This window comes from Pseudophryne corroboree, chromosome 2, assembly GCF_028390025.1.
Source record: "Pseudophryne corroboree isolate aPseCor3 chromosome 2, aPseCor3.hap2, whole genome shotgun sequence".
Taxonomy (NCBI): Eukaryota; Metazoa; Chordata; class Amphibia; order Anura; family Myobatrachidae; genus Pseudophryne; species Pseudophryne corroboree.
In genome coordinates, this window is record NC_086445.1 from 803,938,170 (window position 1) to 803,951,303 (window position 13,134).

At 41.9% G+C, this 13,134-nt stretch overlaps 1 protein-coding gene across 2 annotated transcripts in view; it reads right to left on the reverse strand.

Moving 5' to 3' along the window:
* The window catches only part of EFHC2 (EF-hand domain containing 2), a 232,677-nt gene that overhangs the window by 11,132 nt on the left and 208,411 nt on the right, over positions 1–13,134 (reverse strand). For both annotated transcript variants that reach the window (XM_063955627.1, XM_063955628.1), the window contains 3 exons: positions 6,918–7,115; positions 3,465–3,557; positions 2,447–2,543 (listed from right to left, as the gene is read on the reverse strand). In XM_063955627.1, coding sequence (XP_063811697.1) covers positions 2,447–2,543; positions 3,465–3,557; positions 6,918–7,115 — 388 coding nt within the window. The remainder of the gene's footprint in view (positions 1–2,446; positions 2,544–3,464; positions 3,558–6,917; positions 7,116–13,134) is intronic.

The window sequence follows — 13,134 nt, forward strand, 5'->3', positions numbered from 1 at the left end:
AAATGGGTCATATTGTGGTTGTTCAGAGTATCCTTATTGTGTAAGGTCAAGAAAAGTGACTTTATGAAGAGACCAATGGGGCCTGAGTGACATGTAAATGGTATGTGATCTTTTCCATGAGTGCTATATATCACATAAGTTCTCTACTGATGTTATCAGAATGTGCCAACGGTGTTTACGGTGTTGATTAAACATGGGGGCCCCCAATAACCAAAACTGCTTTGTTAGAACTAAGCATAAGCAAAACAAGGTGGAAAACCTCTAACTGGATGTACACAGAGGGGGTCATTCCGAGTTGTTCGCTCGCAAGCTGCTTTTAGCAGCTTTGCACACGCTAAGCCGCCGCCTACTGGGAGTGAATCTTAGCATCTTAAAATTGCGAACGAAAGATTCGCAATATTGCGATAAGACATCTCTGTGCAGTTTCTGAGTAGCTCGAAACTTACTCTGCCAGTGCGATCAGTTCAGTGCTTGTCGTTCCTGGTTTGACATCACAAACACACCCAGCGTTCGCCCAGACACTCCTCCGTTTCTCCAGCCACTCCCGCGTTTTTCCCAGAAACGGTAGCGTTTTTTCCCACACGCCCCTAAAACGGCCTGTTTCCGCCCAGAAACACCCACTTCCTGTCAATCACATTACGATCACCAGAACGATGAAAAAACCGTGAGTAATATTCCTAACTGCATAGCAAATTTACTTGGCGCAGTCGCAGTGCGAACATTGCGCATGCGCATTAAGCGGAAAATCGCTGCGATGCGAAGAAAATTACAGAGCGAACAAATCGGAATGACCACCAGAGTTCAGAGGAGGTGACATACAGTAATAAACGTGGCAGTAGGGAGGCTATATTAATCTCAGTGTAAAGTTGATGAGTGGCAGTACGGACTGTATGGGACAGTGTCACCATGATTCTGTGTAGCCCTGTGAGTTTGTTTATGTGGATCTCTGTTAATGCGGATCTGTGTATTCTGTTTTATTTTATTATCTGGGGTTTATTTTTTCATTTACTTAAATATGTATATAATGGCTTATGTATACCTTACTTTCAATGATTACATATCTTAGGAGGGGTATTCAATTGTTTGAAAAGTCAGTTGGGTGTCTGTTTTTCCTATCTAATAGACAGGAAAAAACAGACACCCAACCGACTTTTCAAACATTTGAATTCCCCCCTAGGAGTCTCCGCATTGTTCTATGACATGTACAAAACATGACTTGTCACCCCTTCCTCATCCATGGTTTATGCATGGTAAAGGTATAATTCAGCAACATTAAGGGCCAAATGTATTATAGTGAGAGTTTCAAAAAGTAATAGAGTTGGTAAGGTTTTGCAGTTTTTTTTAAAGTGGCAATAATTTACACAGCAAGATCAACCTGGTTTTGCAGTGTAAATGATTGCCACTTAAAAAACAACCTGAAAAAACTTACCAAATCTCTCACTTTCTGAAACTCTCACTCTATTACATTTGGCCCCAAATATTCTTAGAAATTACAGTGGGGGCTATATTATATCACAGATTCTATCTAATCAACTCTTTTATATGACTGTGATTTTGGGCGAGGTGCATCATCGCTTGTAGAGTGATAAAATGGAGAGAGAGAAAGGACCAGCCAGTCAGCTCCTGTCATTTTTCAAACACAGGGGCAGATGTATTAACCTGGAGAAGGCATAAGGAAGTGATAAACCAGTGATATGTGCAAGGTGATAAAGGCACCAGCCAATCAGCTCCAATATGTAAATTAACAGTAAGGATCTGATTGGCTGGTGTGTTTATCACCTTGCACATATCACTGGTTTATCACTTCCTTATGCCTTCTCCAGGTTAATACATCTTCCCCACAGTCTGTAACATGGCAGTTAGGAGCTGATTGGCTGGTACTTTTTCTCTCTCCATTTTATCACTCTCCAAGCAATGATGCATCTTGCACTTTAAATGTTTTTATTATTCATGTGAATAAAAAATAAGACACTATGGAACACAGCCTGCCCTCTGCAAAAAAAAAAAATGTGTAAGCAATACCAGCACACCAAAATATGGTATATAAAATAAGTATCCCATACAACAAGCCTGCATTTATTATATTTTTGACTATAATATTCCAATTTTGCTAATATGTTACAATTCTATACATTACAGAATAAACAAATAGGTGTACTATACAAATTGTAATTTATGTTATATTGACAGGATAAACATGTTAATTTCACAATACGTTTCATCATTTTTTAACTAGATACGTAATTGTATAGCAATGGTGATTCCTAACTTATTGTTCAAGCTATTGCAGTGGTATAAAACCAATTACAATATATTTGTTTTGTTTTTTGTTATGTTGCTAAGCATATTGCATAGGTCAAAATACCATACAAGCCTTAAATAGGAACAATATCCTTCTGCAGTGCCTACGGAAGAGAGACTTTCGGAACACAGCTTTCCAGTTTACCTTAATTGGTGTAGTCTGTCGAACTGTACTTGGATTTTCTCTCCAGTTAAGACCGGACACCAGTTTCACATAATTAATTTGACCATTTTCTTCATGTCTATGCAAAAAAAAGAACATAAAAAAAACAGCATTACATGGATACATTTTTAAGATCTGGACGAAACTAGTGCAACCTTGTGTCAATAATTAAATATCTGAATATGGACATCGGCGCAGATCCAACATCAAGACCAATGATTGTTACAGAGGCCAGGTCTACAGTTTCATAACTTTTTTTTCGCTATCTGATTTAGTACCAAGCTCAGAAAGCTCACAAACCAGAAACACATGTGGACACTGTGCAGTTGTTGCTTACTACACATATTTAGTTACATTTGTTGACATGGTGCGTTTGTTACACTGTTGGGAGCCCGCTGCGCCTTTGTACTGCTTTCACTCTCTCATCACTTCTTGTCTGAATCTTGTGTTGTTAGAATATTCCATGCTTATACATAGCAAGAGAACCATTTGGCTCCCATGCACATTTCATAGACTGTTGTCCACAATACATGTTGAGATTATTTTATGAACTATGAAATAAAATGGTCCATTCTGTATGCATTTTATACTATACTGTATGTCTGTCTTACAATGTCCGTTTCCTAAAGGGACAGATCTGTGATCATCAACATTTTCTTTACTCTTTTTAAAATAAAAAATGACCCCATGGAAATTGTATTTTCCCACCCATTAGCAGGTTTGCGGGGTTGTAAAAGAAACTCAAATTCACTATAACCAGGGTCTGTGACCATAAAATAATGGGAATAATAGCACAGAGCTGCTCCTAGGTTCCATCCTGTGTGATATACGCAGATGCAGCCCAATACTGCTGGAAATCATTTTATGTTATAGGCAACTACAGCTCACATGAGACAGGACATTCTTGTACACTTACTGTAGCATACTGATCTTTACATTGTATTGTACAGATCAGTAACATAGATCAGATATTTCCTGAAATTAAATTGAAATTACTTACTTTTCAAGTATTACTCGCAGAACGTCATCTGCTAAGGGTAATTTGAAGGCTTTGCAAATTGTTCTAGTTTCTTGGAGTGGCAGCAAGCCTTTCCTGCAAGCAGTGGATAGAAATGAAAGTTTGATTAATATAATATATATTAAATATAAATATATTTAAATATAAAGCATTTAGAAATTGCCTACATATTATATGTGAAAGAGTATAATTAGTGGAGGTATGGATTTCTTTGGCTTTCAGTAATTTTTTTTTAGAAAGTAGGAAAAATACATAAAATACATATAGATAATAGCTTGCACTCAGCTACTGTACAGTAAGGGGTACAGTATATTTACTATGGTGGAAATAAGTGGAAATCAGATTCTAGCTATTATAAGGTGCTAGATATATAGATTCAAGTACTGTATATTAAAGTCAGGCATTTGGCTGACATGCATGTACATGTATTTTATATTCTAGCAATATTAGTCATTACATTTAATAACATATTCATATGAAATATCTTGTGTTTTATCTTTATTAGCTTTTCAACATATAAATCAAATCCACCATTTTCTGTAGTACAAAAACAAACTTACTTTATAATACAATGGGGTATATGCAATTGCGGTCGAATTCGCGGCAATTTTCGCCGTTTTTTAATTCGACCAAATTCGCCAGGTGAATTCCGGAAGGTGGCTTCCGGAATTCACCATATTCAATGAAAAACGGATTCGCCAGAATCGCGGGCGAAAATCGGCCGATTTGGCGGATTTTACCGCGATTTTAAAAAACGGTAAAAAACTGGAAAAACCCGGAAAAAAAAATGGCGTGGGGTCCCCCCTCCAAAGCATAACCAGCCTCGGGCTCATCGAGCTGGTCCTGGTTCTAAAAATCCGGGGAAAAATTGGCCAGGGATCCCCCGTATTTTTAAAACCAGCACCGGGCTCTGCGCCTGATGCTGGTGCCAAAAATACGGGGGACAAAAAGAGTAGGGGTCCCCCGTATTTTTAACACCAGCATCGGGCTCCACTAGCTGGACAGATAATGCCACAGCCGGGGGTCACTTTTATGCCGTGCCCTGCGGCCGTGGCATCAAATATCCAACTAGTCACCCCTGGCCGGGGTACCCTGGGGGAGTGGGGACCCCTTCAATCAAGGGGTCCCCCCCCCCAGCCACCCAAGGGCCAGGGGTGAAGCCCGAGGCTGTCCCCCCCCATCCAATGGGCTGCGGATGGGAGGGCTGATAGCCTTTTGTGATAATAAAAAGATATTGTTTTTTCCAGTAGTACTACAAGTCCCAGCAAGCCTCCCCCGCAAGCTGGTACTTGGAGAACCACAAGTACCAGCATGCGGGAGTAAAACGGGCCCGCTGGTACCTGTAGTACTTCTGGGAAAAAAATACCCAAATAAAAACAGGACACAGACACCTTGACAGTAAAACTTTATTACACACTACCGACACACACATACTTACCTATGTTGACACGCCGACTGCCACGGTCTCCGACGATCCGAGGTACCTGTAAAAAAATTATACTCACCTTCCAGCGTCCAGAGGTACATCCAGGTCCAGAGAGATAATCCACGTACTTGGCAAAAAAAAAAAACGAACACCGATCCAGCGGACTAATGAAAGGGGTCCAATGCTTTCACATTAGACCCCTTTCCCCGAATGCCGGGACATCACGTGACTCCTGTCACTGATGTCCCTTCAGCCAATCAGGAAGCGCTACTGCCGTGGCGCTCACCTGATTGGCTGAGCGCTGTCTGTACTGTGACAGCGCCTCGCAAAGCCGCTCCATTACTTTCAATGGTGGGAACTTTGCGGGTAGCGGTGGGGTCACCCGCCGGTCAGCCACTGACCGGCGGGTGACCTTACCGCTAGCCGCTAAGTTCCCACCATTGAATATAATGGAGGGAGCTGTGCGATGCGCTGTCACAGTACAGACAGCGCTCAGCCAATCAGGTGAGCGCAACGAAGTTGCGCTTCCTGATTGGCTTAGAGACCTGTCTGTGACAGCTGTCACTGACAGGTCTCATTCGTGGAAAGGTGTCCCATGTGTCAGCATGGGACCCCTTTCAGTCCGGTGGTCGGGTATTTGCGGTTTGTTTTGTTGCCAAGTACGTGGATGTATCTCTGGACCATGGCTGAGGTGAGTATATTGAACTTTTCTTTTCAGGTATCCGTGGATTCTACATGGAGAAGAGGACCGATGTCGGCGTGTGAACATAGGTAAGTATGTGTGTGTCGACGTATGAAATAAAGTTTTACTGTCGACGGTGTGTGTGTCCTGTTTTTATTTGGGTATTTTTTTCCCAGTAGTACTACAGGTACCAGCGGGCCCGTTTTTCTCCCGCATGCTGGTACTTGTGGTTCTCCAAGTACCAGCTTGCGGGGGAGGCTTGCTGGGACTTGTAGTACTACTGGAAAAAACAATATCTTTTTATTATCACAAAAGGCTATCAGCCCCCCCATCCGCAGCCCATTGGATGGGGGGGGACAGCCTCGGGCTTCACCCCTGGCCCTTGGGTGGCTGGGGGGGGGACCCCTTGATTGAAGGGGTCCCCACTCCCCCAGGGTACCCCGGCCAGGGGTGACTAGTTGGATATTTAATGCCACGGCCGCAGGGCACGGCATAAAAGTGACCCCCGGCTGTGGCATTATCTGTCCAGCTAGTGGAGCCCGATGCTGGTGTTAAAAATACGGGGGACCCCTACTCTTTTTGTCCCCCGTATTTTTGGCACCAGCACCAGGCGCAGAGCCCGGTGCTGGTTTTAAAAATACGGGGGATCCCCTGTCAATTTTTCCCCCGCATTTTTAGAACCAGGACCAGCTCAATGAGCCCGAGGCTGGTTATGCTTTGGAGGGGGGACCCCACGCCATTTTTTTTTTAGATTTTACCGTTCCAGCATAAAAAAAAAAAATTAAAAAAAAAATAATATTTTAAAAAATATATAAATAATATTTGTGCCTCCCAAAAAAAAAAAAAAAAGTACCTAATCCCTTCTAATATAAATAGATCTGCTATTCCCAAAAAAAAAAACACCAAAAAAAACATGTTTAAAATTTTTTTATTTGTTTTCACCCTCCAAAGTGTGGCGGATTGAAAATGACGAATTTGCTGTCTAAAAGCCCTGCTGTCGAATTTCCAAACTTGAATTGAATATGCTTTGGTCGAATTGCAGCACTTGTATCATTGCAGAAAAGTCGAATTTGCAAAAATTCGAATTTCAAAAAGTCGAATTTTGAAAGTCCGTTTTTTGGTCGGAAAGCACTGAATTGCATAGGCGATTTTTTTTTTTGGTCGAAAATGACCCGAAATTCGACAATTTCGGGAATTCGACCGCAATTGCATATACCCCAATAGCTGTTAAAATGGGCATGCAATTTAGGACACTTAATCTGTTTTGTAACTATAACTCCCACAATGCACTGCCAACACCTCCGTCCTCCAATTAATTTGTTTTTACCTTTCACGATCATTGTAAACAAAAGCATCAGAAAGTTTGCCAAAGTTTTCAAATGACTTTTTCTTCAGTTGTTCTTGGGCAACAGCCATCAGAAGACCTAAATCAACTTCTGGCTTCTCTCGTATACTGTAGTAGCGTCCGACAGTCATTATTTCATGCTCCGTCAGTTTTCTGTCTGAAATTTCTACAATGACATTTCTAGGGATAAAATGAACAAGAATTGTTTTTTTCCAGTGAACATAATATATCCGTTATTATAATCTACAGGCTAAAGGTACAGTATATTAAGTATGCCCTGAAGAGTTCAGCATGTGGCTCTGTGATCTTCCTGTCACTTTTCAAAAATAAATAAGTAGTTTTGGGTGAAACGTGATAATGCACAAAACAGTCTATTTAACAGGCAGCAGATTAGCCTTTGTAATTATTATTCACTTAGGTGCCTATTTATCACCATCCGCATCCAGGATGCGGATGACAGGTGATAAAATCGCTCAAACTCGCACTGCGATAATTGATTACATCGCAGGGATGTATCAATTATCGTATACAGGGACAGAGTTTTCAGTCAAGCTCTGTCCCTGCAATGACACTCCGCAGCATCATTGGGGTATTTTTCTTAGAAAATAACCAGATGTCCTGCTGCGCATGCGCCACCCCCGCCAACATCGCCGCCCAGTCGCCCCCCCCTTCCCCGTTGCGACTCCACCCCCAGCAGATGAATATACTCACCTGTCCAGGGAGCTGTTCCGCGCTGCTTCTGCTGGGCTGCCCAGCGCAGGATCCTGTGGGCTGCCCAGCGCCGGATCCTGTGCGCTGCGGTGAGCCCCGGTGCTGTAAAGTGCGCTGTCACTTTGCAGCGTCACTTTACTGCACCAGGGTCACATTGCAGCACATGGGGGACCCGGCGCCCGGCAGCGCTCACCGGAACAGTGGATACTGGCTCCCTGGACAGGTATGGTTTTTTTTGTTTTTACTTTTTTGTTTTTCTTTTTTTAAGACTTTGATCAGCTTGTGTGTCCATCGGATCACTGTAGCCAGGTGCAGAGAAAGCTGGGCAAATGCCTCCCTATTGCAGTGCTGCCCTGTGATCTCGCCAGCCTGAGCTGGCGAGATTATCACAGGGCACACTGCAGTATTTTTTCACTTTTTTTTTTTGGTATGGGGAATGGGATGTGGCTTACTAAAAAAAAAGTGAATTAAAGGGTTTGGAGCAGTTTTTCATGAAAACTGCTCCAAATGCCCTTTAATACATTCAGGTGATACTAAAATAATGTTAACAAATAGACCCCTAGACTGTTCTCAGGACTATGGGGCCTATTTATTAACATTATTATGACTAAAATAATGTGAAAAAGGGTATTTTAACACCCTTTTCACATTATTTTAGTATTACCTGAATGTATTAAAGGGCATTTGGAGCAGTTTTCATGAAAAACTGCTCCAAACCCTTTAATTTTCATATTTTTTTTTTTAGTAATCCAAATTGCATTATAGCAGGTTGAGTATCCCTTATCCAAAATGCTTGGGACCAGAGGCATTTTGGATATCGGATTTTTCCGTATTTTGGAATAATTGCATATAATAATGAGATATCATGGTGATGGGACCTAAGTCTAAGCACAGAATGCATTTATGTTTCATATACACCTTATACACATAGCCTGAAGGTCATTTTAGCCAATATTTTTTATAACTTTGTGCATTAAACAAAGTGTGTCTACAGTCACACAATTCATTTATGTTTCATATACACCTTTAATACAATATTTTTAATAACTTTGTGTATTAAACAAAGTTTGTGTACATTGAACCATCAAAAAACAAAGGTTTCACTATCTCACTCTCACTCAAAAAAGTCCGTATTTCGGAATATTTGGATATGGGATACTCAACCTGTAATAGAAAATGCGATGTGGCTGAATTTACTAAAAAAAAAAAATGTAAAAAAAATACAGCAGTGAGCCCTGTGATAATTTCACCAGCTCAGGCTGGTGAATTCACAGGGCAGCACTGCGATGCACACCCTTTGCCCAGCTTTCTCTGCCCCCTGGCAAAGAAAGCTGTGCGGGGACCGGGCTCCAGTGATCAGCTATGTGTGCCTGATGGACACACAAGCTGATCACAGTGTAAAAAATAAAACAAAAATAAAAACCCCTACTTACCAGTCCAGGGAGTTGGTGTCCGCTGCTCCGGTGAGCTCCATATGCTGCGCTGTGACCCTGGTGCAGTAAAGTTACGGTGTAAAGCGGCAGCGCACTTTACAGCACCGGGGGTCACAGCGCCCGGCAGATCTCACCGGAGCAGTGAACACCGGCTCCTGGAACTGGTAAGTATGAATCCAGGGGTAGGTGCTTTATCTGGCCAAAGAGGCGTCGCAGGGACGGAGCTTGCAAACTCTGTCCCTGCATGCGATAATTGATACATCCATGCGATGTACTCAATTATTGCTGTGCGAGTTTGGTCGAGTTTATCACCTGTCATCTGCATCATCAGATGCGGATGGTGATAAATAGACCTCTATGTTTCTGCTGACGGGCGTGGCATAATCATTTCAGCTCACTACCCCCTCGTTAGCGAGGGCACCCAACCCGTTACGCAGCTAAACCGGATTACTATGGGCGCAATATATGTGTTAACGGGGATCACTTTAGAAAGGAAATTGGGCGTGATATATCATTTGAATACCGCCCAATCCCAGTTACTGATACCCCTTTCACACTACACAAATAACCCAGTATCGAACCGGTATATTGCAGAGTCGACGCGGGTCACTGTGCAGTGTGAAAGGGGTCACTGATGAATTCCTGGGTCATGTGACCTGGTAATTCAGCCTGCGAACAAAGAAGGATAATTCCCAAGTTATTACCGGGTCAGGTGCAGTGTGAACGGGTTGCCGGGGCGATGCGACCCGGGACCCGTTCACAGCAGAGGCAAGGTGGAGGTGATCTCATCTCCCAGCTTGCCTCCAATGCTGGCTCAATCCCCGCCCCCGATGGCAACCCAACCCAGCATATTGCCGGGTCGGGAAGCCAGTCTGAAAGGGTCCAACGACGGGTCGCACCAGGGAAGGACCCATTTCCAATTCCCGGGTATGACCTGGCATTGTGATATGAAAGCGGCATGAGCCTGCTGACTGTACCGCTCTCACCCGGAGATGGTTGCACAGTACCAGTGTTCTTCTAGATCTTTTATATGAACCATTGATTATTTTACCAGTAGAACATACAATGAATGGCATATGAGATTTAAAGCAAAAATCTCTGTGATTAACTGAAGTACTGTTTTTTATTTTGTCATAAACTGAGGGGTAAATGTAATAGGGTGTGAGAAGCTGGCGGTACAGGAGTTTGTGCGAGAATGCCGTATTTGTAAAGCAGCAGTTAGCAACCTGGTTTTGCCAAGTAAATGACTTCAGCTTTAAAAATACCCCTGAGTCTTTCTCTTGGAAAAATGGCTAGAAAGCATGGACACGTCACTGCTGGAAAGGGCCACAATGCTAAAATTGGTACGTGATCTGCATCTATTGTAAAAGTCTCCAGGAGCACTCAATCTTTTACTTTTGCACCAAAAGTTATGGGTGTCGATACTTGTTTTATAATTACAGGTTAAGTCTCCCATATCCAAAATGCTTGGGTCCAGAAGTATTTTTGATAATGGATTTTGGAATATTTGCATACCATAATGAGATCTCTTGGGGATGGGGCCCAAGTTTAAATACAGAATGCATTTATGTATACCTTATATACACAGCCTGAAGGTATTGTACAATAGTTTACATAATTTTGTGCATAAAACAAAGTTTGTGTACACTGAACCATCAGAACGCAAATGTGTCACTATCTCAGCTGTGCTAAAAAAATTCTGAATTTCAGAATATTCCGTACTTGGGATTTTGGAAATGGGAGACACAGCCTGTATTTATGTTAATATATCATGCCTTACAAATTTGTATTTATAACATGAATTTAATAATTGTATAGAAAGCCAGCCAGCTCTGAAATTCGTAATATCATACATGCACAAGAAAAGTGCATTGCATGTATGTAATTGAAATGAAATGTACACAGGACATTATGTTCTGCTCCACCTTGTACACAGAGTTTTCACCCTGATCTCCAGGCACAGCATAAAGTCAGTCTGAAAGTACTCTCAGTATGCCAGGGAAGGACAGAAAAAGAAAGCCGGTTGCTTAAAAGAGGAAACTGCCTGTAACTGAGCCAAGCTGAATTTAGAATAACTCTAGTACAATGGTCTGTGTAAGAAGAATGTGAGAGCGGCATAGCCACCCAGAAGAGAAGATCTGACCCAGCCAAATAGCTGTTGCATATTTTTTTTTTTTTTACGTAAAAACGATTGTTCCATGTCATACTAGCCACAGCTGCCAACATTGGTGACATTTCTCTCTGTCTCCTTGTTTCACTTGTTGTATTAATCTCCATTGTAAACACCTACCTTGTGACAGTGCTATATGTACTATAATTAGCTGTATGGATAGTACAGTAGGTGGGGTCTATATAACCTGATGTAATTAAAACTACTATGGGTCTGAGTTGGGGTCTGCATTTCTGGATATAGGACATGCTTCCAAATTGTATGCAAACACAATGGTCTACGCACAACTTCGATGCTTCTCGATTGTGCCGATCTTGTGTTGCGAGATCTCTCGCAGTTTGCACTAAGCTGCAGCATGGTGACGCGAGCTATTTTACAAAACATCGGCATATCATCCCAATGTTGTAGACGCGCCGAGTGCAGGGTTTGCGTCTAATGTTGCAGATTTCCTGGCCACCAGAAATGAAGTCCCAGCGATCATTCTGAGTAAGCATAATTAAGTACATAGTAAAGAATGTGTGTAGCCTGCCGACAGCACGACCGATATAACAATATATTAGTTGTGCTGTACACAGTGAACGCTATATCACGCAATATATAGTTCACGGCCGCATTCCCCTGCATCTGGTCATTGCCAAGCACTTGTATCTGCGATAAATGGACGGGGCTCCTTTTTGTCTTCATATGCCTCCTGTGGCAATAGCAACTTTTTGCATCGCTGCTGCGTCTTACAACGCAAACAGCGCCCACTTCTGATCAGGCCCGGAATTAGGCAAACTGCAGTACACCAGCTACATTTTATAAATTCACCGTTTTTGACACAACCAGCAAAATAATTAAGGTTGGCAGATGTTTCCATCTGCATGATGATGCACAGCCCAGCGGCAGCTGTAGCTAATCCTGAAATCCGTTTGCAACCGTTCAAATGAGGGCAGACATAACGTCAGAGATCTGCCGGACCACCAGCATCAATAGCAATTTATAGATTATTATGGTGAGAATGACAAATGGTTCTTTAGTAGTCTCTGAAATCATAATTTGACACAGATGTTGCTAAATTCAATCAGGGTGTCATCATAGTTTCCATAGTGCAGGAGGTCAAGTATAAAAAGCCGCATCAACATAACCGACACCTTAGATTACATATAAAAAACAAATCCTTTCCCTATTTGTGAGAAAGTCTTTGGTTATAACCTTGGGTTGTGCGGCTGAGTGCTACTCTAGTCTAGGTATGATGTTATAGCTTCATGAATTAAAGCCCTAAACGTGCATACAGTATGTTAAATGTATTTGTTTATATTTATTAGTTTTGGGTGCATACAGAACTATTTATCAAATGGAGAAAAGCCCTCTCTCTTCCAATCTATCACGTGGTTACCATTGGCAACAGCAGCGTTATCACTCCTGGTAGCCTTGCTCGAAAAAAGTTGTTGTTGGATCTCTCTGATGAATGCTCCCTCTTGCTTTGCCACCTAGAAAGGATTGCAGTGGAACAAGTAGCAATAGTAGAAGGAATTCAGCAAAAAAATGCTTTATTATTTAAATAAAGCATTTTTTTTCAACACGGATTACTGAGCAGTATTTATTTTTACTACTTTCTAATTTTAACATTTTGTTAAAAAAAATTTAACAAATGGAACTGAAAGACAAAATCCAAGTTTTCAATTCACCTTCAAAGATTCCCGGCAACTTGGCAAATAAACTCTCACCACTTCTGTTAAATACTGTATAGGCAACTAAGTATTACTTATGTGTATTATGTAGGCCATGCCTTTGTGAGAATGTCAACCGGGCATCTGTAAAACATCACATAGGTGGCATGTGTCTCTTTCTGCCAATAGTAAAATGGAATCCCTGCAAATCAAAAAAATATTCTCTGGTGCCC